The 26,062-nt window shown below is 58.3% G+C and overlaps 1 protein-coding gene across 1 annotated transcript in view; it reads left to right on the plus strand.

Moving 5' to 3' along the window:
• COL16A1 (collagen type XVI alpha 1 chain) overlaps positions 1–26,062 on the plus strand; it is a 50,191-nt gene that overhangs the window by 17,092 nt on the left and 7,037 nt on the right. The window contains exons 28-63 of the mRNA XM_029948668.1: positions 357–392; positions 546–590; positions 891–1,022; positions 1,969–2,004; positions 2,185–2,292; positions 2,608–2,730; positions 2,838–2,891; positions 3,101–3,142; positions 3,427–3,462; positions 3,548–3,601; positions 3,774–3,842; positions 5,948–5,992; positions 6,084–6,110; positions 6,846–6,905; positions 7,092–7,139; positions 7,272–7,325; positions 10,592–10,645; positions 10,879–10,911; positions 12,805–12,921; positions 13,026–13,067; positions 13,159–13,245; positions 14,039–14,083; positions 14,916–14,960; positions 16,744–16,797; positions 17,383–17,436; positions 17,948–18,001; positions 19,588–19,632; positions 19,745–19,798; positions 20,130–20,165; positions 20,513–20,575; positions 22,952–23,023; positions 23,217–23,270; positions 23,863–23,907; positions 24,124–24,168; positions 24,477–24,530; positions 24,979–25,032. Of these exons, the coding sequence (XP_029804528.1) occupies positions 357–392; positions 546–590; positions 891–1,022; positions 1,969–2,004; positions 2,185–2,292; positions 2,608–2,730; positions 2,838–2,891; positions 3,101–3,142; positions 3,427–3,462; positions 3,548–3,601; positions 3,774–3,842; positions 5,948–5,992; positions 6,084–6,110; positions 6,846–6,905; positions 7,092–7,139; positions 7,272–7,325; positions 10,592–10,645; positions 10,879–10,911; positions 12,805–12,921; positions 13,026–13,067; positions 13,159–13,245; positions 14,039–14,083; positions 14,916–14,960; positions 16,744–16,797; positions 17,383–17,436; positions 17,948–18,001; positions 19,588–19,632; positions 19,745–19,798; positions 20,130–20,165; positions 20,513–20,575; positions 22,952–23,023; positions 23,217–23,270; positions 23,863–23,907; positions 24,124–24,168; positions 24,477–24,530; positions 24,979–25,032 (2,076 nt within the window). The remainder of the gene's footprint in view (positions 1–356; positions 393–545; positions 591–890; positions 1,023–1,968; positions 2,005–2,184; positions 2,293–2,607; positions 2,731–2,837; positions 2,892–3,100; positions 3,143–3,426; positions 3,463–3,547; positions 3,602–3,773; positions 3,843–5,947; positions 5,993–6,083; positions 6,111–6,845; positions 6,906–7,091; positions 7,140–7,271; positions 7,326–10,591; positions 10,646–10,878; positions 10,912–12,804; positions 12,922–13,025; positions 13,068–13,158; positions 13,246–14,038; positions 14,084–14,915; positions 14,961–16,743; positions 16,798–17,382; positions 17,437–17,947; positions 18,002–19,587; positions 19,633–19,744; positions 19,799–20,129; positions 20,166–20,512; positions 20,576–22,951; positions 23,024–23,216; positions 23,271–23,862; positions 23,908–24,123; positions 24,169–24,476; positions 24,531–24,978; positions 25,033–26,062) is intronic.

Below are 26,062 nucleotides of genomic sequence, written 5' to 3' on the forward strand. Positions count from 1 at the left end.
TGTGCATGGTGTTCACTGCGGCCCACCAGCACCTTGCCCGGTGCACAGCCGTGTAAGCGTCCAGTGAACAAATGGAGCCCAGTGATTCATGAACTAAGGACCTTCGTGCGCTGGGTGAGGGCTGCGTGCCTGGCTAGGATTCTGTGACGTGAGCCTGGGGGCAGGAACATGCCACAGACTTTCCTGGAGACCTTGGGGAAACCCCTTTCCCTTGCTAGGCCTCAGTTTCCCGAGCCAAGAGATGAGAGGGGATAATCTAGAAGTCCTAAAAGGCTGTTTCTGTGGTTTGAGGTTGGGGATTGACCCAGCTCCCATATACTTCCTCTCTTTGACCCTTTGTTCTCTGCTTTCCTCAGGGTAATTTTGGGGAGGCAGGGCCAGCTGGCCGGCCGGTAAGTGTGCTGTGGGTACAACACTTCTGGGGAAAGATGGGAGGTGCTGCCTGCTGCTCGGGGCATGACAGCCCTGGACTTGCCCCCCAGCATAGCCCAGGCAGGTGCCCGGCCTCACACATGGCTTTTTTTTTTCTTTTTAAAATCACACAGGGGCCACCAGGGCCAGTGGGACCCACAGGCATCAAAGGGGAGAAGGTGAGTCTGGCGACATTCTCCCCATTGCAGCCAGGGTGAACTTCTAAACACACACTTGCTCTAATTCAAGCCCTACAAGGCTCCCCACTGCCCAAAAGTAACATCTTACTCCTCAGCACGGCGTTCAAGACCCTCGATGACTTGGTCCCCCCACCCCGCTTCATCTCTCACCTATCCCCTTGCCATCTCTCCTGAGATACGTCACCCAGCAGAGATGCCATGTCAGGCCAGGTGCTATTCCCCAGCCCCCCATTCCGGGCCTGGCCTGGTTTCCCCTAACTCTGTGTCCCCACTTGGCAGGGGGAGCCTTGCGAGCCATGCCCAGCCCTGTCCACGCCTGGGGATGGGGACAGCTACACGGTGGCCTTGCCTGGCCCTCCTGGAGAGAAGGGAGAGCCTGGGCTCCCGGGCTTTGGCTTGCCAGGAAAACAGGTGAGTTCCTGGGTCGCAAAGGAAGGGACAGACCCTGCCTGGGTCTTTTGGCTCCCGGGACGGTGGGGAGGAGGTGGGAGGAGGTGGGAGGGTCAGTGCTTCTGTCCCCAGAGGAAGCCTCAGCCCTTCATCCTGGGACCTAGCCTGGCAGGGGTTACGAAAGAGCACCCACTTGGGTCAGACAGGCCTGGGTTCACATTTTAGCTCTGCCTCTCACTCACTATTTGACTTGAGCAAGTTACTTTTCTCCTCTCTGTGCCTCTGTTTCCTCTGTGTGGTGTTGTCGTAGAGCCTAGGAATGATGAGTGTGAAGCACTTAGTGGCATACGGTAGGCCATCCGGGAAGTGACGGGTACCGCGGGGTGATGATTACTGTCCCTGCTTAACAGCGAGCACTGACATAGTGTACACTGGGTGCCACGCGCTGCTTCACATGCGTTGGCTCATCTCATATCACAGGGACTCTGCAGGGTAGAAGCCAAAGCCACGCTTATCATTCCCATTGACAGGTAAGGAAACCGAGTCACAGAGAGGCTAGGGAGCTTGCAGGGGGTCACCGAGGTGGAACTGTGGCTTGGCTCCTCTCTTAATCTATACAGTATTGTTGGGGCACCGGTTGGTTAAGCCTCCAACTTCGGCTCAGGTCATGATCTCACATTCATGAGTTCGAGCCCTGCATCAGGCTTTGTGCTCACCGCTCAGAGCCTGGAGCCTGCTTCTGATTCTATGTCTTTCTCTCTCTCTGCCCCTCTGTCTCTCTCTCTATCAAAAATAAATAAAACATTAAACAAATTTTTTTCAAATCTATACAGTATTGCTTCACTAGGATGAGAGAAGAGATTTTGGTCTGTTTTGTGTACTGTTGAATTCCCTGGTCTAACATGGTGCCAGACGCTTAGGGGTGTCCGGTATGAGTGAATAGGTGTTAGACGTGCTTTCTCCACAGGGCAAGGCTGGAGAGCGTGGACCGAAGGGGCCCAAGGTGAGAGAGCGTCGTGGACCTGGGTGCGCACCACCTCCTTTCCCTGACTGCCCTGTGCCCGCTCTCCACTCCCTGCACAGCCCCTGGCCCCAGCAAGGGGCTCTGAGTGCTTTAGTTCCCAAGAGGCAGTCTGCCCCCAGCTGGGCCACCTCTGCCCTCCTTGAACCCTACTCCTTACAGGGTGATGCCGGGAGCCCTGGAGATCCTGGCATGCCAGGCACCACGGGGCAGCCGGGGCTGTCGGGAGAACCTGGTGTGCGGGGCCCCGCAGGCCCGAAAGGAGAAAAGGTCAGTCGGGCAGGGGGCACTTTGTTTCCTGGACAAAAAGAAATGAGGCTGAGAGCTAATGAGGTGATGGGCAGCGGAGCCAGGCTGTGAGCCCCACGGGGTACCGCAATTGCTGGGTGAGGCCACAGCTCCGGTGCAAGGCAGACAGGGGAATAGCAAGGAGTGTCAGGGGTTGTTGTGATTTCCCAGACCCAGGTGGGGGCAGTTGGCGGGGGCAGAGCTCTCAGAGGGGCACAAAGACCCCCACCCCTTCCAATGCCTCTTCCTAAGCCTGCCTGGCTCAGGACTGCTCGCCCATGTCCTGTCTCTGACCAGGGTGATGGCTGCACTGCCTGCCCCAGCCTGCAGGGGGTGGTCACGAGCATGACGGCCCTGCCTGGGAAGCAGGGCCCAAAAGGAGAGCCGGGCCCAGAAGGTGTGGGCAGGCCTGGTAAACCGGTGAGTTCCCACTGCCTGCCCTCCGGTCTCTCCCTGCCTGAGCTTTGCCTTCTATCCCTACTGCACCCTTTTCCCTGTGGGACCCAAGGGTCACCTGTATCTTTTAGGGCCAGCCCGGTCTACCTGGAGTTCAAGGACCCCCTGGACTGAAGGGCACCCAGGTAGGTGTGCATATAGGAGCCTGGGCTGCAGGTATGTGTGGGGAGGGTCGGGATGGGCAGGTGCGGGGAGGGCATGGGCCTGGAGTGGGGAAGATCAGCCGCAGAGAAGGGAGAGGGTGGAGGTGAGGGGGTTAAGGACAAGAGGCTGGGGAAGAGGTTATGGGTGAGTAGGGAATCGCAAGCCAAGGACTGTCCTTCTGTCTCTTCAGGGAGAGCCTGGGCCTCCAGGAAAGGGAGTCCAGGGTCCCCAGGTGAGTCTCTAGCCTCCCCTTGGCCTGCCTGCTCCCAGCCTCCCAACCACTTCTCTTAACCATTGGCTTACTCCTACCCATTCCCAAAACTATGGGGCTCTGCCTGCCCTCCAGTGGGCTGTAGCCCCAGCCTGTCATTACTTCTGCGGGTCACCTTGGATTTGACCCCAGCCTGTCTGACCCCTGTGGTCTCGCTGGGGAGCTCTCTTGGATTTGGGCTGGCAGAAACTCCACCCCAGACCAGGTGGGCCAGGGAGGCCCAGTCTGTCTTTTCTAAATTGCAGGGGGAACCAGGAGTCCAGGGTTTGCCTGGGATTCAGGTACGTCTGCTTTTGGCCTAGAGGAGGCTTGCAGGGGAGGGGCCACTTTAGCATAGGGGTTAACGAACGGTGCTTCTGTCTGCAGGGGCTTCCAGGACCCCGGGGGCCACCTGGCCGTGCTGGAGAGAAAGGTGCCAAGGTGAGCCTCTGCTGCGTAGGGCGCTAGCCCTGCAGTGCTTTGGAGTGCCCTGGCAGAGGGGACAGGGGACATGGGAGTGAGTGATGCCTACCGGAGGGCCACCCAGCACTTGGTCCAATATATCTCACCTGCCCAGTTGCCCCTGTTAGCCTCTGTGCTCTCTCTTCTATAGGGATCTCCGGGGCTGAAAGGAGCTGCTGGGCCTATGGGGCCCCCTGGTGCCAGTGTCTCTGGGCCTCCGGTAAGCGTCCTATCTGTGCTCTGTGCTGGAGGCCCGGTTGGGGCTGGGCTGGTGCTGCAGGGAAGAGGGCATGGGGCTGACCTGACTGGGACCCTAAGCCTGGGGAATGGGAGGAGAGAGGCCCAGCCTCTGAGCGGGAAACCTACATGGTCTGGAGAGGGGAGAGCACACGAATGGCATTCCTGATCAGCACCATTTCTGGAGCAGGAACTGCGCTGAGACCTTGTGCTAAGCTCTAAAACAGCAGAGATTCACTTAAACCTCACAACAGCCCTATGAGGGACTGGCTACTGTTGTCCCCCTTTCCTCCATGAGGAAACCGGAAGAGAGTGAGCAGGCAGAGTCAGGACTTGAACCCAGGTCTGTCTGACTCAAAGCCCGTATGTTAACTGACCCTGCACTCCTTCAAAGCCTGGTCCTTGGGAGCTCATCTAAATGAGTGCTGGCCCATAGAACCGTCTGCAACGATAGAATGTTTTCTTCTGCACTTGAGAGGGGAGCCAGTTCCGGTTGCCACGTGGTCATCAAGCGCTGGAAATGTGGCCAGCGTGACTGAGGAGTTAAATTTTAAATTTCATTTAGGGGCGCCTGGGTGGCTCAGTCCGTTCAGCGTCCGACTTCAGATCATGATCTCACGGTTTGTGGGTTCGAGCCCTACGTTGGGCTCTGTGCTGATAGCTCAGAGCCTGGAGCCTGCTCTGGATTCTGTGTCTCCCTCTCTCTCTCTGCCCCTCCCTGCTCACACTCTGTCTCTTTCTCAAAAATAAACATTAAAAAAATTTTTTTTAATTTCATTTAATTTTAATTAATTTAAATTTAAATGAGCACATGTAGCTCTTGGCTACCACACTGGCCAGCGCAGATCTATCTAGACCAGCAATATACTTCCAACCTTATCACCCTCAAAGACCTCTCTCTATTCCTGCCCCACCCATGATCCTCAAGTTTTAAAAGATGTGCCTATTGAACAAATTGCATGGAGTAAGTAATAATAAGTGCATTTCCTTATTTTCATTCGCCAAAATACCTGTATCATAGTCAGTGTCTCCTCCGCATGAACCCACTAGAATTTTATGAGATGGTATAATTCTAGCCTGAATCAAAGTGGTGCTATCTTTCAGTCAGCCTGTTCCATGCTGGGTCGTTGGCAAATGTGTAAGTTTTCTTGGGTTTGGGGGAATGTTGAAAATGGCCCAGTGAAAGATATCTTCTCTTTGTCTATGGGTCCCTAGAGAAATTCTAGTTCCAGTTTGGCAATCACTGATGGAGTCCTCTTGAGGGTGCCCTGAAGCCCAGAGGGGCCAGGGACTTGCCCATATCCACGCAGCCAGTCTGTGTTGCCTGGCACGGCTGGATAGCCGGGGTCCCTGCCTGTCCCAGGGGCCCCCTGGGTAAAGGCGGAGGTAAAAGTGAAGGCAGCCCTGATTCTGATGGAGTTTCGAGTCCCGTGTGTGAAGGTGGCGTGTCCCACAGGAAGGCAGCCATCAGAATGCCCCTGAACAACCAGGCGGCCCAGATTCTTCTCTGGAGCTTCTTTCAGGCTGAACCCCAGCCAGGAGTCCCCCAGTCCCCGCCCCACACATCGTGCTAGTTGTGTGACTTTAGCCCAGTGACAGCCTTTTGGAGTTGCCAAATCCTTGGTGATAAAATAAAGGCAGAAATTCCCGCCTCCTGCTAAGTCATCTGAGATCACCTTTGCGCTGGAATGTGTGCCAAGCACTAAAGGGAGAGAGAGAGAGAGAGAGAGAGAAAGAGAGAGCAGGGACTCTGGGCTGCATATAGCTGGTGGGTCTATTACAAAATTACTTTAAGCCTCAGTTTCCTCACCTGTAAAACAGGACAGTAGTGTTCTGTAGGGCTGGGTGTGAGGATCCCACTCTGCTCTCCAACAGGTGCTTGGTTTGTGTATGACCCCCAGAAGGTGCTCAGGAAATGCCAGTCTTCCTCCTCCTTCCTCTCTTGGTCTTTTGTGCCAGAGTTCCCTCCTCTAGGACACGGGCACGGGGGCGCAGGCTTCTGCTTGCCCTATTGCCCTCCCCTGCAGGTGGGCTACATGGCTGGCTGCTGTCTGGAGTCGCCACTGACTGTGGACTCTCTCCCCTCAGGGTCCTGATGGGCAGCAAGGACTTCCAGGAGCCAGAGGGACGCCAGTGAGTACAGTGCTCCGGGGCGGCAGGAAGCCCCGGCAAGTCTCATCTCTACACCCCTAATTACTCACCTTGTTGTGTTTCTTCCCTGCAGGGCGAAAAGGGACCTCAGGGAGAGAAGGTAAGTCCCAAGGCCCTGTGGCCAATACTGTGGAGAAATGGACAACCCCTACAGCTCCCCGCACCGCCCCGCAGGGGAACATGTTGCACGTGGTGGGGGACTGGAGGACAGGAGCTGGGGAGTCATTCTGGTCTCCTTGATACCACCAGCTCCTTGGTTCTAGGACTCAGGGGCCTGAAACACTTCTCATTTCATCTAGTTGCTAGCCCAGGGCTTGGCCAGGATCCCAGGAGACCCAGAGAGTTCCAAGGCCCCTATGGGGGTAGCCGCATTCTCAGATGGGGCCCGAGTCAGAGGCCACGGCAGGAGCTAGGTCGGGGGGACCGCTGATGAGAGGGCAGAGATGTGGACACTGGGAGAGAAGGACGCAGAAGTTGGGCCAGGCCAAGCTATGAGCGTCCGGGATGCAGAGCACCTGTGTGCTGACAGGCACTGCTGCACCACGACCAACAGGACTAGCAGCGGCACTTAGCACTCGGGAGCTGAGTGCTTCCCATGTGGTGGGAACCCTGTATATGTCCACGCATTCCATCCTCCTGATGGCCTATGAGGTTGGTGCTATTATGCCCATTTTACAGATGAGGAGACTGAGGCCTGAGAGGGTGCCTGGGGGCACAGTCATAAGAGGCAGATCGTGGATTTAAACCCTGGCCTCTCAATCTTGGAGCCTGTTGGTTTCCAGAAGGTCCTCCACCCTTGCCACCCCACCTCTGACAAAGGCTCTTGTCTTTTCAGGGCGAGCCAGGGGAGTGCTCCTGCCCTTCTAGAGGGGACCCCATCTTCTCTGGCATGCCGGTAAGTGGTGCTGAGAGCTCTCCCCCCAGCCGGGGGAGAGGCCTGGCTTCCTGTGTTGGCTCCACATTGCAAGGGCCCTGCAGGGCTTTGAGCCCCGGCCAGCTGCCTATTCACGCAGCCCTGCGCTTGGTGTGGACGTTGCCTATAACCTCTCCCTTCTTTTGCGACCCCCCCACTCCCACCCAGGGTGCTCCGGGACTTTGGATGGGCAGCGCCTGGCAGCCGGGCCCGCAGGTGTGTGTCGCTTGTCTCCTCTGTCTCTCCACTTGTCTGCCAGCGCCCTGTGGCTTGTCCACCCTGATGCTGCAGCCCCCAGCGGTGGGGCAGAGCTTTCTTTTGGGTCTGATTACTTCTCTTCTCCCTCAGGGCCCCCCGGGTGTTCCTGGACCCCCTGGACCCCCTGGAATGCCGGGGCTGCAGGTAAAGGGGGAGAAGAGAATGGGAGTTTGGGAGGCAGGGTGGCAGCATGGCGGGGCTCGGGCCCCGCGCAGGCTCCTGAGTGTGCTGCACCTCCACGTGACACCTCCGTGTGCCATCCTCACTCCTCTGAGTTCCTGCTCTCCAGGGCGGCTTGGGGGGCGAAGCTTTGATCCCATAGGGCAGGCTGCAGGTAGTCCCAGCCCTTTCTTGAGCAGGGAGTGCCCTGCTGTGTGCTGGCCCAGCCGCACTATGGACACCCGGGCCACCCTCAGGCCTTGGTCTGCTGTCAGGAACCCAGGATCTGGGTCAAATAATCCTGTGCCCTGGTGTGGAGCTCCCCTGTTTTGGAACTGTGTCCAGCATTCATTCATGCAACAAATATTTTTGCCCCTCTGCTGCTTTCCAGACACTATTTTGAGTGCTGGGGGTATAGCAGTGGACAAAAATAAAAAACTCGGCCCCTCTTAGAGGGTGCGTTCTAGTAAGAGAGACAGACAATAAGCAAGATAAAAATAAAATTAAAAATAGCATGTTAAAAAACGCTATGTGCTAAGGAGAGAGATAAAGCAGGGAGTGGGGTCAGAAAATGGGAGGAGGGCAAGGAAGATGTCGGAGAAGTGTGTTGGAAGGAATCCAGACTGAGCGGAAGTGAGCGAGCAAGCTCGTCCCTGACAGCAGAAAGCAGCAGGTGCAAAGGCTCGGAGGCGGGACTGTGCCTGACAGTTGCACGGAGGCCAGAGACAGTGAGCGCAGAGCAGTGGGAGTGGAGATCTGTGCGGCACTGTGATGAGGGCGTGTGTTCCAGAGCCAATGAACCTGACCTTGAAAGCCAGCCCTGCTCTGTGCTAGCCGTGTGATGCTGGGCAAGTTCCTTACTCTCTCTGTGTCTCCGTTCCTTCATCTATTAAGTGGAGATCATTACAGGGAGTACCTTATGGGGCTTTTGTGAATTTTAAACAAGTTAATGCATGCGAAATGTGTAGAACCATGCCTCGAACATACTAAATGCTCAGAAGGCGTTAGCCATCATTAGGGACCATGACTCCTCATTAGTTTACGTCTGCACTCTTGTTCATTTGAGTTTTACATCAACTCTAACAGGCGGGTGGTATTATCCCCAAGTCTCAGGCAAATAGGCTTCGAGAGGTGAAGCATCTTGTCTGAGGTCTCCCAGCTAGGAATTGGCTGAGCTGCACTGGTCTTCCCAGTGGAGAGCATTCTCCCCCCCTCCCTCACCCTCACCCCCACCCCCTACCCCCACTGCCCTGAGGGATGGTTCCTCAAGGGTTTGCATACCAGGTCACATTCTCTGAAGGTCCTAGGCTTCTGCTTGTCTGGCTCCTGGCTCCTGGAGAAACAGAGCAGGATCACATTGAAGCTTTTTACGTACTCCCCCTGCTCTGGAGATTTTTTATACATCCCCCGCTGCCACCCCGGGGCGAGAATCTGTTCTGGTGAGTCCCCATGGCTGATGGGAGTCTCTACCAGGATCCAATTCTCTCTGTCTCATCAAGAGCTCAGCCCCAGAGCCAACTCTCAGTACCCCATGGGCCAACCACACATTTACCAAGTGTCCCCGCCTCCTGCGGCACCACTGGGGAACAGGCATATGTTGGCAGGGTCTTGCAGTTTGCTTGGGGAACCAGGAGAGTCATTTCAAAGTGACCCATTAACACACTGATGGAGTGTGAGTGCTGGGGGAACAAGGCAGAAAGACTGACTGCGAGTCTGCTCCCAGGCACTGGAGCCCTCGTCTGGTGCCAGTGCCGGAGACCAAGCCAAGGCTGCCGCTAACAGGCACCTGCCCCGTGCCAGGCAAGTGCAAGTCTTCCTCGCCAGGTTGGCCCTTAGAACGCTTTCAGGGAAGGGAGGCCCAACTGCTCCTGTCTTCAGGCTCAGAAACAGACCCAGAGACAGATTGTATTTGCCCAAGTAACGTAACCCCATGTAACCCTTATCCATTTCCCAGAAGGGGAAACTGAGGCAGGGAGGTCAAGCAATGTCCCTGAGGCTGTATAGTCCGTAGCTAGTGAGTGGGTAGTTCTTGGCTTCTGCTGTAAGGCAACAGGTGGGACATTTGGTTCCAGGACGGCAGGGAAAGAAAACCACCAAGCGTCAGGCTTAAAGTAACACATGGCGAGGGGGGCGTCACGATCATGAACGGGTTCGAGGAGTTTTGCCTGCGCTAGGCACTGTGCTGAGCACATGACCTTGGTAACTCACACAGGATGCAGAATGAGTGCACAGGGGCGGCGGGAAGGGGACCGACTCCAGTCTGTCTTGGGCCTTGGTAGAGTCTCGCCTGAACTAGGGCGCGCTTGCCAGGGAAGGTGTCGCATTCTGTCCCTGGGAGCTGGGACTTGAAGGCAGGCCAGCTCTCAGGAAGGCCAAGGAAATCCCTGTGTGGGGAGAGCAGGGCGGCAGTGCGTTCACTCAACACGTATTTAATGCATGCCTCCTCCCTGTCGGGCACTGGGGATTGAAAAAGGAACATTCTCCTGGCCTCCACAGAGTATTTAATATGCAAATGTGGGCTGTGAGCCCGCAGGGGCAACAGGGAGTCTGGGCATCAAACTTCTGATGTGAGCTCCTTGATGCCTCACCATAAACTGTCCCTGTTTCACAGATAAGGAAACTGAGGCACAGAGATTTCTTTTTTCCAAGTAACCCACCAGAAGTTACCCAGGTAGTTGGGGTTCACACCTGCATAGGTCTGGCTCCCAAGCCTCCACCTTGCTGTGTTCTGGGGAATGTCTTTCGAGGAAAGTGCTGGAATCATGGTTAAGCGAGATGTTGAAACCAGTGGTCCTGACTCTGAACCTCACCTCCGCATTTTGCTCGCCTTGTGGCCTTTGGCAAGTTACTTACCCTCTCTGAATTCTTTGTTCTGGTTTTAAGTTGGAGGTGATACCACCTCACTGGCCAGGAAGACGGTGATTAGACGGTGATTAAGGAGAATACATAGGAAATGTGTTAAAGAAAGAAACACTGTTACTAGTAGAAGCCGCTTTGCCTGATTCCTGATGCTCCTGTAACATGTAGGAAAAACTCCCGTTGGACTGGTTTTGGGGGTCACCCATCTGGGTCTCCTCAACTATCCCTACAAACAGTCTGGAGATTCTGAGCTAAGAATGGGTGCCAGCCTTACGCCAGCCAGGCCCCCGGTTCTGCAGGAAAAGCAGAGGCAGTGGGGATGGCAGGCATGAAGCAGGGTGGCCTTGGGGCTGGAGAGGAGTCCGCTCACTCATGTGTCTTCTTGGCTGCAGGGAGTGCCTGGAAACACTGGTTTGCCCGGACAGCCTGGGCTAACTGCCGAACTGGTAGGTAACCGCCGGGTGTCACTGGGCGGCCCCCTCCTGCCCCTTCCAGGGCTGACTTGTCACGCCAGATCTTTTAGATGCAGGGGGACCCTCTTCCCTCCCTCGTGTGAGGCAGGGAGAAGCCAGGGTGGCATGTGGCTTCCCAAGGCTCCACTGGATCCTATAACTCTCCACCCCCTTTCCCCTCACCTGCCTGCCCCTGGACACGTCCCGTCCTGTCTTGTCTCTTGCAGGGATCCTTACCAATTGAACAGCACCTCCTTAAGGTAAGAGGGTAAAAGGGAAGGGGGAGGAATCCGCAGGGAAGTGTCCTCAGGGGACTGTTGTAGGAAGCGCTTAGCACCCAACAGGGGAGCTGCAGACGGAGCTGTTTGTGGGGAATGTGCATCCCAAGCCCCTGTGTCCGAGGGCCTAGCATCGTGCCTGGCTCATTCCCGACTCTCCATCTTACTTGCTGGATGAGCGCACAAAGGAATCCTGAGAAGGTACCCACATGATAGACGTTGTGGGTAGTTCCTGCCCCAAAGCCTGTCACAGGCACCACCAGTGAGGCCCTATGTCACCCTGCTCATACTAGAGCATGGTCCAGCAGCTTCCAGAGCGGAGCAGGAAGGTAGAAGCAGTCGTTAGGCAGGGAGATGTGAAGGTTGGATGGCCTCTGACCGACTGGGGTGGGGTCCTGGAAGAAGGCTTCAGCTCTCCTCTGGTCAATGCAGAAAGAATTCAGGGAGGAGCTGGGATTTCAGGAACAATTCCAGTGTGGACTTGGGGTCCTGGCAGGGTTGGCCAATAGCATCAAATCACACCGAAGGCTCTGGCCTGGCCTGGCTCCTAAGCCTGGCACCAAGCGGTGACGCAGGCTTCCCTTGCCCAGTCACCTCTGGAGAAGAGGCCTGGACTCTCTTCCCCTCCAGCTCAGCATCCTCTGGGGCCCTTTCAGAACCCCCTTCTAGTCCTGGCTAGCCAATGCCCTGGGCCTCCCACTTCCCCCTTGAGTCTGGGTCAGGCCACGGCATGAGGACCACCTGTCCGGCCCCTGCTCTGGACAGCAGGTGTCTCCAGAAGCAGCTAGTGGTCAGGTTAGCCTCCTGACAGCAGCTACAGTTTGATGCCGGGGAATGTGGCAATGAAACCCCAGTTCTCCTCCCTTGGGCTTCTGCAAGCTCGGGGTTCCCCTGAGCCCTGCCCCTGGGCAAGTGACGGCATGACTGCAGACTCAGGCCATGGCATGTCTCTGTGCGACATGCTATCTGATGGCTTCTTAGTCAGTCCTTTATGGAGGACCCCACACCAGAACTGCATGTGGTCTGGAGAAGGGGTCAGAGGCTACCCCAGAGAAAACCGGGGCCCACAAATGGAGCGCCAGCTCTGGCCTCGGCACAGCAGGGTCCAGCAGGCCCCCCCTTACCTGAGACAAGTTGTGCTGTCTCTTTGAGCATTGGCTTTCTCATTTCCGGAATGCTTATAAGATTACCCAGCTCATTGCTCGGCCGGGGTTGAATGTGATAATGTGCACAGGCCTATTACCGTGGCTGGCATCATGGGTGCTGAGTCAGAGACACCTATCATCCCTGGCTTTGCAGTGAACAGTGAAGGGGGAGCAGGGGCTCCTGCCCAGGGCTCCAGGGACCACCCCCCCCCTTCCATAGGCATGGGCGAGCCCGGGAGCCCTTGACAGTCGGGATCTGCTGGGCAGAAGGGCAGACCCCACCCCCCAGGGTGTCTGCCAAGGGCTGGCTCCTCCTGCAGTTGCTCCTTTGCTCCCTTGGGCGGAGAAGCTGGTGTTTGGAGCGGCCTTTCCAGCCTGAGTCCTCGTGGTGTGTCCTCGCGGTGGGTGCAGGGTTGCAGGAACAGTGGGGACAGATGGTCCCTCTGCGGGCCCCTCCGCCTCCTCCCACACGCCTGTCTGGAAAGTGGCTTTGGCTTGGCCCCACGGAGCTGCTTCCTGGAGGAAACTCAAAGCCAGTGCTGGGATCGGGTCCCCCGAGGATGAAGCAGAGCCGCCACCGCCACCGGGATGCAGCTGGGGAGAGGGAGCGCATGGGTGGGGGACTGCTGGGCAGGGTGCCATGGCTGAGTTTGGGGTGGGGTTCCCCCATTCGGCCTGCCCTGGCCCTTCTGGGACCCATGCCCCGCCGCCTTCTCTTCTTTCGTGTTAGAGCCTCTGCAGGGACTGTGTCCAGGGGCAGACAGCCCACCCGGTGGCGCTCCTGGAAAAGGGGGAGAAGGGAGACCAGGGCATTCCCGGCGTGCCAGGCCTGGACAGCTGTGCCCGGGTACGAGGCCAGGGTCAGGGGCAGCCTGTGCTGGTGGGGGGGGGGGGTTGGGGAACGCCTGGCTGCCTCACCTGACGATGGGGGCTTCTTCTCATCCACCTCAGTGCTTCACAGAGCGGGAGCGCCCCAGAGCTGAGGAGGCCCGGGTGAGTGGCCCCATACCTCCTTCTCGCACATGCCCCGGGCCCCACAGGGAGGGTCCTGGCTGCTCAGCTCACCGTCCCCATCCCATTCCAGGGAGACAATGACGAGGGGGACCCTGGCTGTGCTGGAAGTCCTGGCCTGCCCGGCCCTCCAGGACTGCCTGGCCAGAGAGGAGAAGAGGTAGGACCAGGGCCAGGCCCTCACTGGGGCGGGGCCCCAAGGGGGCTGCTGTCTCCACGTAAGTGGCCCTCAGTTCCTGGGGGCAGTTTTGTTCCTGCCAGATGTCAGCTTGGGCCCTTCGGTGGCTCCTTCAGGGGCCTCCGAGTCTTAGGTGCCCTGGTGCCCCCCGCACCTCTGAGCCCCTTGCTCAGTGACACACGGGCTGCTCTCGGCCCATAGGACACCCATTCGCCCCTGCCAACCCCTTCCTCTGCCCGCAGCTCTTCTCCAGACCTCACTCCTTCCCTCCCTCCCCCCTTCACTCAACTGTCACCTTCTCAGGGAGACCTTCCCTGATCATTCTCTCAAAAACTGACCACCCCCCTACCATCCCTCGAACCCCCAGTCCTCTCCATGCAGTGCACACACGTCACCCTCGGAATACTGTGTATGTCAATCACTTAGGAACCGTCCACGCGCATGTTGATCGCGTACTAGCCTCTGTTCTGCTTGTTACTGCTTCTTCCCTCTCCCCTAGGGTGTCAGCACCACGAGGCAGGGATTTTTATGGTCGGTTTATCGCTGTGTCCCCAGCACCTGGACTAGTGCCTGAGACATAAGAGCTGCTCAATAAATGTTTGTTGGGTGATTGAATGAACTGAATGAAAGGTTTAACGTCAGCTGAATGGTCCCGCTCTGAAATCCACCGCCCTCTGTGGGCTCTGGCTGGGGCGAGCTGGGGGGAAGGCTGGGGCCTCTGGGGGCTCTATGGGGCCTGAGGCTCTTCATCCATTTTCCTTGGCTTCCTTTGCAGGGTCCGCCTGGCATGAGGGGCTCCCCGGGTCCTCCGGGCCCTATTGTAAGTATCCGTGGTTTCCTGGCTCACTTGAGAAGCTCTCAAAGACACCATTCTGTCGCCTTTGCATCCAGGAAACTGGGCGGGACAGAAAGAAGGGAATTCTGTGGGGACTTCGGCGCCCCCCGCCATTGAATCCCCTGGAACTGGCCTGCTCCATCCCCCTTTGTCTGCGGCCCTGCTTCGGGGAGGCCCTCAAGGGCACATCCTTGTCTCCCTGTCCCCGTCCCCACGGTGTCCTGCATCACGGACCCAGGCTGCCCTGGCGGGAGGGCCTAGGTTTCTGGCTCGAGGTCTCGGCTGCTGGGAAAGTGTGCGGCAACCTGGCCAGATGTCTTCACGCCTCCGGGGGCCAGGGTTGCTGCACTGCCTATGGGGCCGTCTCCAGGACAGGTCTACAAAGGCCAGACCAGGGATGTCTACCCTGGCATCCTCCATGATGTCACTAGGGCAGGAACATAGAAGTGACCAGGACAAGTCTGGAAGACCCCAAAATGCTTTCTTTTGAGACCAAGTGGCTGGTGGGAGCCACCTTAGAATGAGGGAGCCACCCAGCTGGGGTTCTGTGGAGGTCAGGTGGCCGGCATGGTGGGCTTGCTCTTCAACAAGGCTGTCCAGTGAGGCTCGGGGGGGACTCTGGGGGCTGTTTCTCATCTCTGCTGAACGCAGAGCCATTCTTCCTGGGGCCAGGGGAGGAGCGGCTGCCTTCCATGAGTCTCTTTTCCAGCTGCCTTGGAAATATTCCTGTGACCTCCTCTCCCCATGGCCCCCTGCCCCCGACTGCGTCCAGGGTTACTGGGCCTGTGAGTTGTGACCTGCCTGTTTCTCCCACCAGGGCCCCCCAGGTTTTCCTGGTGCTGTTGGCTCCCCCGGATTGCCTGTAAGAACCTAACGCTGCTCCATTTCCCCTGTCCCCCCGCCAGCCAGGTCTCTGTGGCTTTTGCTTGTGTCCCTTCCCATGTCGAGCCCTTGCCCCCTCCTCCATGTTTGTCTCCATCCCCTGCAGGCACCTAACGACACAGGTTCCCCGAGGTCCTAGCGGCTTGGACATCCTCCCAAGTCTCTGACTCCTTCCCTCTTCCCCTTTCCCCCTGCTCCCACTTTCTTTCATTTTCTCTCTTCCACCCCCACCGCAGTCTCCTCTCTCTCTCCCCAAGTCCCATCACTGCCCCTCCCCTCTCCCCCCCTCTTCCTGGGGCTCAGAGCTGCTTTACCTTCTTATTTGAAGCCAGTGCCTCTGGGAGCCTCTTCATCTCTCCCTTCCCACTTCTGCCTCCTGCTTCTCCCACCTTTGCCGTTGACTGAAGATTTGCTGGAAGTAGTTCTTGGGGCCCTGCCAGGTGCCTGGCACAGAGCCCGGCAGAGATGCCAAAGCTTTAGGGCTTCACATCGCAGGCTGGCACAGGTTGCTGCCCCGCCGCTTGGCAGGGCCATCCAGAGGCGCCCCGGGGATCCGAAGGTAGCCATGCTCGCACCTCGCCCAGCGTCCTAGAGGAAACTCTCAGCTTCCTCCTCTTCCTTTCCTCTTCCTTGGCTCCAGGCCCAGTCTGCTCCAAGGCTGGTCCATGACGCCAGCTGGTTGGGTTTCTAGGTGTCGTGGGGCCCTGCCCCCTCCGTGCCCGGTGCGTTGGCCTGCTCCTCCCGCCACGTGTCATTAATTGCCCTGCCTCTGTCATCGTCACAAGTGTGTTTAAGTCCTCCCCTTCGTCACTGTTGCTCCCTCCTGGGTCATGGAAACTAACCTCCTGTTTGTCAGATATGGTGTTCCTGGGGCCTGGCTCCTCCCCTCCGAGGCCTGGTGATAAAGGCTTGGGGAGCAGGGCCCCTCCTGTCACAGCTCCATCTGTCCCCACGTCCTCATCCTGGCCGGACCTTGTCTGTTTCTGCTTGCTTGGGTGAAGGGGCCATCTGTCCGTCTAGCCATCTGTCTTGTGTTGTGGAAAAAGGTTTGGGCACCGTCTCTCGAGGGCGTGAGGGAGAAGGGGCAGACACAGCCCCTTGATGCTCTGGCGAATCCACAAGGGTCGGGGTGAGCACTGAGGGGTGGGGGCTCTGACCTTGATGGAAAGTGATATCCTTTGCACCCTTAAAACTCTCAGGGACTGCTCTGGAGGGAGCAGTCTGCTCTGGGGGCCTTCCCACACCTCTCCCCCTGTATCCCTCAAAGGAGGTGATTTGGGGCTGGGTTGGGGGCATACAGGTAAGTGTTGGGGATTGAGTGACACACTGGGGGAGAGGAACATCACTCACTATAGGGATGCGTCTCCTGACAGCCACCCCTCATGGGGAGCACACACGTGTCAGCCTCCTAAAGGTACGCCCCAGCCAGTTACCGAAACAGGGCACACCGATGACTGTCACCTGCCTGCTGGGTGCCTTCTGAGGGTCAACTCCCTGGGGAGGGGGGGGGGGTGCATATCTCTGTAGTTACTGGTCTTGGGAGTCTGCTCCTGAGAGGCACCCCTAGGCGGGAGTTGACACTTCTCACAGTTACCCTTCTGGGGTCCACCCCAGGGTCACCTTGCTGGGGACCCTAGGAAGGCCATCAGCAAAGCCCAGCTCTGCCTGGAGCTGGGACAGAAGGCTGCGGGGCAAGAAGAAGGGGTTGGGGGCTGGGTGGGGACTGCCCTCCCCTGCAGGTTCTCATGATTCTTCTCTCCAAGGGTCTGCAAGGAGAGCGAGGCCTGAGGGGCCTGACAGGAGAGAAGGGGGAACCGGTAAGAGGGGGCTGGCAGGGGAAGGAGATGGATCCGGAGCCCTGAGGACGCAGAGGGTGGGCCCCTAGGGATGGCTGCCGCATGGAAGATGGGAAGGGGACTCCTTTTGAAAGTCTCTGCCCCTGATCCCTCAGACTGGAGGTCTTCACATCCTCCCAGGATCAAAGGAAGTTAATCTTCATGTCCCTGACTCCTGGAAGGGGCAGGCAGCCCTGCCCCCTGGCTTCTAGCAGTGTCCTGGGGGTGGGGGGGGGGCTCTTCTCCCTTCCTCCCCCTGCACCATTCAGCTGCCTCCTCCGCACCTTACTTCCCCCACCCCGTCCTCATCCTCCCTGCCTGGGCCTGTTTCTTTGGCTCAACTCCCAGGGTCCTGGCCAGCCAGCACCTGTCGCCCAGCCCCACCCTTGCAGTGCTGGTCTCAACCAAAGAAACCTGGGCCTTTGGGAACTGGTCCGAGGTGGTGTCTGTCCTGGGGTGTGTGTGTGTGTACCTGCCGAATTGGCAGCTCAGGCAATCTGGCTTCGGCTATGCTTTTTGCCTGGGGTGGGGGGGGGGGTGTTCCATGATATCTACCTTTCTTTGTAGGGTCCTCCAGGACAACCTGGCTACCCAGGTGCCATGGGCCCCCCTGGACTGCCCGTGAGTAAGGGGATGTTGGCTCTGGACATAGCAGAGCCTTGGGATGGGGGTCAGGACAGGACCAGGCTGGGGCATACCCCCAGAAGGCTCCCTCCCTTCCAGGCATTTCAGCCTGTCCCTCCCCAAAGTCCCTTTGGTAGGGCAGCTGGGCCCTGCCCCTCCACTCTGGGGATCCACTGCAGCCGCTGCCCGCAGAAACGCAGACTCTCAGAGCAGGCAGCCCCCAGCACTGAGATCTGCCCCCTGGAGGAGGGGTTGGGGCAGGAGAGTTGGGGAGACCACAGGAGGCCAAACCCACGCAGGAGGCTGCTGGGTGGGCGTGTCCCTGCTTTCCACTGGGGACCAAGCGGCTGGTGGGCAGCAGGCCCCTCCTCCTCCCCTGGCTGTCATCATCGGTGCCATCTGCCTGTAAGTGCCAGCCTGTGCCAGCTGCAGTCTCCACCCCTCGCATTAACGCCATGATGGCGGGCCATGGGGCTAATTCAGCTCTCTCTCTCTGCTTGCTTGTCAGGGCATCAAGGGGGAGCGGGGCTACGTCGGGCCCCCAGGAGAGAAAGGAGAATCGGTGAGTGTCAGCTCAGAGCAGGAGGCAGGGGCACCAAAGGGAGCAGTCCCTGCCCCGCCTCCACTGCCACCAGAGAAGACTTTCCCAGCAGCCTGTGAAGGGGGGGACGGGACCCCTGCCTCCCTGCCCCCTGTCCCTCCAGCTGCAGTTCAAGCAGGCAGCACATGCTGGAGGCTGCGGAGGTGGTGGTGGGAGAGCTGGGGGTGGGGGGGAGACGGCTGGAAGGAGGATCCCAGCAGGCTTTGTGGGGCCGCCAAGGGGCAGGGAGCCTGGAGTCTGTGGGCAAGAGGGTCCTCCTCCCCTGCAAAGGCAGGCAGGTGGGCAGAGCAGCCTGGGGAGAGGCGGGCCTGGGACCCTAGATCCCGAGTGGAAACTGGCCTGAGCCTGCCAGCTCTGAATGACCCTTCCCAGCCTAGGGGAGCGTAGGAGCTGGGGCTGTTATCAGGTGAGGATGTCATATCCCTGAGGTTATCTCTGAGGCTCTCAAAGTGACATGGCTTGCCCAGCAGGCCGCCACTAGTTAGCGAGTTAGTTAGGGCAGAGCCTGGACTCGACCTAAGTTCATTTGTGACCAACCTGCTGAACCTTAGTCTTCTCTTCTGTTCATACCTTAGGCCCCAGTGGGATACAGCAAACCCCATGTGCATTTATGCAATAACAGACGTTTCTCATGGGCCTTCTGGGTCCTAGGCTCTGTTCTGAGGGGGCGGCAGTGAATAAAACAGGCACGTGTGCCCCTGGCCTCATGGAGCTCACATTCCAATGAAGGAGGCAGATAACAGATGAATGAGCCAATACACATAAATTATGAGAAAGCAATAGAGAAGATAGAGCAGGGTGAGGAGGCTGGACTGGTGCACAGGGTGCTATTAGAGGATCAGGAGGTCTCTCTGAGGAGGTGGCATTTGAGCTGAGCCCTGAATAGATTTGAGGGTGGGGAAGACACATAGTTATCTGTCCTGGAGAATCCCACACTGAGAAGCCATGGTTGGGGGTACCCCAGAAAGAGATCAGAGCCATCTAATCCCTTGGTAAGGTTTTAAGAGCCCTAGAAAGGATGGGGGAATGGTAAGCATTCTAGGTAGAGGAGACAGCTGTGCAAAGGCCCAGGGGTATGAATGTATAGAGTATGTTCAGAAAACAGCAGTCTGACCAAGCAAGACAGAAAATAAGACAGGGAGAGAGAAGTGAAGGAGGAAACGGTCGTTGGTACCAGATCACAGGATGCCTCAAAACCCAGCACTGGTGGAAACTGAGCACTTCATTCAGTTGGACAGAGGGGAGCCATGGAAGGTTTTGGAGCAAGAAGAGTGTTATAATCAGAGCTGTGTTGGAGAAGAAAAGATGGCAGCCATTTGCTGGCTGATTGGCCAGAGCCAGGAGGTGGCAGGACTAGTTAGGAGGCTGGTTCAGGAGCTCAGGCAAGAGAAAGAAAGCTGGAGCGAACCAGGGGAGGGGTCCTGCCAGCTTAGAGCGGCACCCCACCACATCCCCTGCATCTCCTCTCTGCCCTGTCCCCTGTTCCCTCCCCTGATCTCCCACCTACCCCAGTCAGAGTGACTGATTCTGCTCCTTTGTGTCCCCAGGGCCCACCAGGATCCGAGGGCCTCCCGGGTCCCCCAGGCCCAGCGGTGAGTAAAGGAGGAGACGGGAGAGTGGACATGGAGCCCTGGTCCTGGTCCAGCCCTGGGGTCTAAGGGAAGAAAGACTGGGTTCCAGCTGCATTGTTCTCTGTGGTGACAGGGTCCCCGAGGAGAGCGAGGACCCCAAGGGAACTCGGGTGAGAAGGGCGACCAGGTGAGTGACCACAGGACCTAGCTGGCTGTCCTGATCATGGGTGATGGCTTAGGGGGTGGGGGTGGGCACAGTGAAGGGGCCGGGTCCCCTCCCTGGTGGCCACCCTCGTGTGTGTGGAAGGGTGACCAGCTCTAGCCTCCAGCCCTCACCCGCTCTTGCGTTGTAACCTCCCACCTCCTGGCTGGAGCTTCACCTGCCCGGTCACCTTGGGAAGAGTGGAGGGCAAGGCCCTGTGGCTGGAGGCAGCCTCATCCTGTCACTCTTTCCATCTGGGCAGCCAGGCGGGAGAGAGTGGGTGGCTCAGAAAACTGTCCCTCGATTCTTCCCCTAGGGATTTCAAGGCCAGCCAGGCTTTCCCGGCCCACCGGTGAGTGAAGACACAAAGCCCGGTCTGTCTGATGTGATCCTATTTGGGAGGGCTAGGCCTGACCAGGCCAGGCTGGGCGAGGACGGGCCTGGGGATGGGAGGGAAGAGGCACGGGCGGAACGGCCTGGGTGGCCAGGCCTGATTCCAGGAGCCAGGACCTGGAGGGCAGAACCTCCTGGGTGGGCCCCAGCCCGGGCTGGCCAGCCGGCAGTAGGGCTCCTGGGTGGTGTTTCTAGGAAGTCAGAACGCATCGCATTACCACAGCGAAGCAGACCCAGGTGGAAGGAGGAAGGGGAGCTCCCCCTCCAGCCCCGTTCTCATCCTCGCCTGCTCCTTTGTTGATATAGGGTCCTCCTGGATTCCCAGGCAAAGCTGGAGCGCCTGGCCCCCCTGGCCCGCAAGCAGAGAAGGTGAGCAGGACCCCAAGGTGGCCACAGCCACAGGTCTGAGCCATGCAGCTCCCCCCACCCCCGCTACCCCCATCCAGGCCTTTGGAGATTCAAGGACTGACTCAGTTGCGTCAAGCATGGGAAAAGAGACCTACAGCATAGATAGGCTCATCGACTGCTGCTGGTCAACAGACCAGGGGCCCTGGGGATGGCAGCCAGGCCCAGGATGCCTGCTGGCCTCTGTGCTCCCAGAGTCCCAGCCTGGTGGGGATGAGGGAGGGGGCGTAGGGAGAGGCAGTGACTCAAGGGGGAGGGGGAGGAGCTGAGCCAAGGAGAGCAGCACATCCAGGCTGGGAACCCCACAGCCCCGAAGCCAGAGCAGCTCTGGCCATTGGCCTTCTGGATCAGACAGCAGCAGGAAGGGGGCATGCTCAGATTGTCCCCAAGGGCCTAGGGAGCAGGCATGGCCTATGAGCTGGTGACAAGGGTCAGAAGGAGCAGCAGCCTGGGGAGTCCCCATGCTGGCTGCCCTGGGTCTGACCTGATATTTTGGAGACTAGCTCTGCCATGGTCTGGGGGCTGGCATCCCTGTCTCAGCCCACCCCCTTGGCTCCCCAGATATGATGCCTAGGTAGTGTAATGAGGCCCCAGATTGACTTCTTAGCTTGGGGTGGGGGTGCTTATGACCCCAAAGGAGAGGCAGGAAGCCTACAGTCTCAGATGGAGCCTCTTTTCTCTGAAAACGCACACAGCACAGCTCTCAGAGCTAGAAGGGACTTATGAAAGGGCCACCTTGGTCTAACTTCTCACTGTCCCAGTAAGGAAACGAGGCTCAGAGAGGCTGGGGGGCGTCCTGGGGGCGCACAGCAAAATAGCAACAGAGCTGAGACTTCCCTCCCAGCCCAGGAGAGGGAAGCCCCCCAGGCGCCTCCCTGCCTCCCCAGAGCCAGCGCCTATTAGCCAGGTTTGAGGCAGTGGTGGGTGCCACCTCCCTTCCTTCTTTGTGGAGAACCCGGGGGGAACTTCTTCCAGAACCCTCTGTGCTGGCTCTGTACCCCAGTACTGTCTGCTCTCCTTAGGCTGGTCACTGCAGAGAACCCCAAACCTCTGGCCAGTGGTTCTCTGTCCCAACTCCCTGTGGGACTGACATTTTCTGGGGCTGTGCTGACCCCTCCTGGTAGCTGGTGGCGTTGCAATGCCACCTGGGGCTTTCCTCCCCATCCCCCACGGTGGGTGGGTGGGTGGGTGGGTCTCTAGCTAGATCATCTCCCCTTGGCCAGCTCCACAGCCTCTGCCCCAGGACGGCTACCCTCTTTCTGCCAGGTTACCCAGCAGCCCTCCAAGCTGTTTGCCTCCCCCCTTCCCCGATGAACATTCTAGTTTACCCCTTGGTGCTCATCACTCTCGTGCTTTGAACCCTCAGTGGCTCCCCAGTCCCCCGTGGCAGTGGTTCCCAGACTTTATTTTGAAGTCCCAGAGCCCTTTGTCACACAGAAGCTCACGTGAACTCTCGGCGTGTAAAACAGATATGACTGGAGCCGCTCTGGCTGAGGCAGGAGCAGGGGTCTTGGGTCACCCCGCTCTGGGCTCCTACTCTGTGCTCCCATCTCTGACGCTCCTGCAGGAACCCCCCGGGCTCTGAGGAGTACAGTGTGAAAAGCGCCGGTCTATCGGATAGACTCTAGCACAGTGTTCCCAGCACAACCCCAGTCAGGCTCTGTCTTCCTCCAGCCTCGCCTCCCAAGCCCTCCTGTCACACGGGCTCCCCAGACATCCTGGCCAGGCCAGGCATGTGACCACTTCCAAATCTTTATCATTTTCTCAAGTTCCCTGTGGCGTGCCCTTTTCTACTTGTCCCCTAGCCTGAATCCCAGCTCTCCTTCAGAATCTAGCACCTGGTGACGCTCTGTGACACTTTCCCTGACCCCTGGCCAGAGTGAGCCACTCCCTGTCTTGAGCTGGACCGTGGGCTCCTTGAGGACAGGAGCCCCACCCTTTTCTCATCTGGAGGACTCAGAGGTGATACAGAGCTTGGCACTTTGTTGGGACCGATGTGAACTGAACAAATGCCTTCAGTGGGCACACGTTCCTGTGCCCCCACGGTGCCAGTCCCTGGGTCAGCCCTGAGGAAGGTGCTAGACTGAATAGGCTCTGTCACTTCCTCACAAAGCAGTGCAGAAAGAGGGATGCTTTGCAGACACAGACAGATCCTTTTGGGGGGGTGGGGTGGGGGCGGTGGAAGGCGTCCAGTCAGGCCAGAGCAGAACTGGGGCTGGAAACCAGCTGTCCTGACTTCCGGTAACCACCAGAACCCAGAGCCTAGGGCCTCGTCCCCCAGGGATGGGGGAGGGTGGGCAAGGCCCTGCTGACTTTGTTGCTGGGTCGGCTCCTTTCCAGGGCAGTGAAGGAATCCGAGGCGCACCAGGCATGCCCGGTCCTCCTGGGCCACCAGGGTCACCTGGGATCCAGGTGAGTGTGTGTCCTCTTAGTCTACCAGTTACGTGTGGTGTGCCTGCATGCATGCATGGGTATGCATGTGTGTGCGTTTGTGTGTTTAGGCAGGGTAGGAGCTGGGTGAGCGGTGGACAGGGTGGAGGGGCTGGGTCTCCCCACCTAGGGCTCCAGCACAGGCACGCGGATATTCCTTTTCCCCTGTTTCTAGGGCCCTGCTGGCCTGGATGGTCTGGATGGGAAGGACGGCAAGCCTGGCTTGAGGGTGAGATGATGGGGGCACCCCTTTCCTTCTCTTTCCTCCTTCAAGAGCCAAAGTCAATGGAACCCCGATGAAGGAAACTGATTCCCCCTCCCTGCACCCCTGCCTTCCCCTCCACCTACTCCTCACCATCCCAGAAGCCCTTGGTTCCTCAGTTCTTCTGGTAGCTTTCACCATGTTGGATGAGCTGAGTCTCCCTCTCCCCAAAGGCAGGCAGTAAAGGGGGTGGATTTATATCGAGAAATTTGGGATACTAAAGGTACTAGGCCAGGTGTCAGGAAAACAGGCTGCTGGCCTGGCAGGACCCAGGCAGCCCCGGATCCCTGGGTCTGGTTTTGCTGGGGAATCTGGAAGGGATGCGGCATGGCAAAGGGCAGAGCATCAAAGTCTGTACCCAAAAGAAGGGAAATCGGGGATCAGAGAGGGCTGGGATTCACTCAGGGTCCACACCTGGTCAGAGGCCAAGCTTAGATTCTTCCCTCTGCCTCCAGTGGCATTCCCTCTGTCTTGGGAGAGTCGGGGAGGGGCTGCAGAGTGGGAAGATGGTGGGGAAGGAGTGTACATCCTGTCTCAATGCCCCTGGTTTCTTCCACAGGGGGACCCTGGCCCTGCTGGCCCTCCTGGACTCATGGGACCCCCGGTGAGTTGAGCTGCAGGAAAGAGTTGGGGGCTGGGAGGTCCCAAAGCTGACAGGTGTAGGCTCTGACTTGGTGGGCGTGGCAGCCCGAATCCAGATCCTCTGAGGACCAGATTATGACTTGGGATGGGTCTGATTTCTTCAACCTGAGGAAGGAGGCGAGGGACATGGCCTCTGCATGAAGTGAGGGCCGTGGCAACTTCCTGCTTTTCCTCCCAGGGCTTCAAGGGCAAAACGGGACACCCTGGCCTCCCAGGACCAAAGGTAAGGAAGGGCCCGGCGACTTCCACCAAGCAGGTTTTCTCTGCTGTCCCCAAGGCCTGACCCCAGGCAGACATGGCAGCCTGGCACCAGTGGACTTGCCACCTGAGGCTTGGCTGAGATGCCATCCCAGTATCCAAGCTCCCTGAGGCCACCAGGGCTGAGCAGAGTGGGTCAGGCTCCGCCGCCCACCAGCCATCTGCTGGCCAGAGTCTGGGCAGCGGGCAGGACTCCTCACATGTGGGGTCGCCTTGGGGTTAGAGGAGCCAAGTAGAGGTCTGTCGAGCTCCAGCTGGCCCTCTCTCTTGCAGGGTGACTGTGGGAAACCAGGTCCCCCAGGCAGCAGTGGCCGGCCCGGAGCAGAGGTAAGGGCCGAGGTCTGCACCTGCGACCTACAGACAGCCTTTGGGCTCTGCTGAGTCCCAGACTCACTGGCCGAGTGGCTGCCTTCTCTCCTGGGCCTTCTGAGGGAGGGCTCACCCCAAACTACACATCTTCACCTTCTTCCTTCCTCACCTCCTCCCTCCTCCTTCACCTGGTTCCGATCCCTGCGGGCTGTTGGATCACTCACCAAAAAAGCAAGGCCTGGCCTTCTCAGGCTGGGGAGGCTCTGATTTCTGTCTCCAACGATACTCGTGGGCAGGGCTGGTTCCTCAGGCCCCAGAAAGCATGGGCCTGGAGGCCAGGACTCAGCTCAGCTCCCCTGACTATTGGTGTCCTACCTGCTCCGCTCAGCCTTCTCCCCACTAGCAACCCCGTCCCTGTGTGTGTCTTCAGCTTCTGTATTGCTATTTTTCCCCCCGGCTCCTATAGGGTGAACCTGGTGCCATGGGACCCCAGGGAAGACCCGGCCCCCCTGGCCATATTGTGAGTTAAACCATTTTTGCCTCTACCTCTATGAGAGTTAGGCTTCTGTTGGGGGGGGGCGGTGGGCAGGCCAGTGATGACCCGAAAGAACTGGCCACAGGGGCAGCTGCAGAGCAGTAAGGGGCTTTGGGCTCCCCTGCTCCAGTGGTCCCCAGGCTTTCTGCCGTTTTCTTATTTTCTGGGCACAGTCGAGTTTACTTATCAAAGATCATTCAGTTATTCAACAAACAATAATTGAGCACCTGCTCCATGCCAGGCCCTGTTCCAAGCGTTGGGCTATGGCAGTGAGCGACACAGACAAGGTCCCTCAATCCCAGAGCTTTCACACAGGCACAACAAACAAACAAATTAATGCGAAAGCTTCAGGCAGCCACGTGATGTCACCAGGAGGGCCTGGGAGGTGCCTTTAGAGGGACCTTTACTGCAGAAGTGGCATTTGGGACGAGGCCTGAATGACAAGAAGGAGCCATCTGTCGAGCAGTCTGGGGGGAGAATGTCCAGGGAGAAAAGAGGGGAGCGAGGCAGCTGACGCAAGGACGCCTGAGACAGGGAGGGGCCCACTGTGTGTCCAGGAGCCCCAAGGTTAGCATGGCCAGAATGAGAAAGGTGGACTGAGAAAGCTATGCTTCTGGGCGACCTGGAGGTGTGGTCAGGAGGGGAGGGGCACGGGTGGACGGTGGCAGGTGGATGGGCTGTGTTTGGAGTACTTGCTGATGACTTGGAAGGGGGAGGGGCGGGGAGCAGTGCAGGGAGAGGAGCCAGGGATGACTGACTCCTGCACGGGTGGGCGGCTGGGTGCGTGGGTGGTGCACTTACAAAGGTAAGACGACTTGGAGAGGACAGTTATTAAGCAATAATGAGTTTCCCATCTGAATTTACTCCTCTGTAACAGAGACAGCTGCCAATGGGCGCCTTTGATCAGTGTGACGGCTGAGCTGATGGGGGTCCTGAGCAAAGGAAACACTCTGGTGTTTGATTGCGGCCCCGTTGCGGCAGATGTACAGTTTCCAGGAGGCTTCTGGAAATGTTA

The sequence above is a fragment of the Suricata suricatta genome, chromosome 8 (assembly GCF_006229205.1).
Source record: "Suricata suricatta isolate VVHF042 chromosome 8, meerkat_22Aug2017_6uvM2_HiC, whole genome shotgun sequence".
Classification (NCBI taxonomy): Eukaryota; Metazoa; Chordata; class Mammalia; order Carnivora; family Herpestidae; genus Suricata; species Suricata suricatta.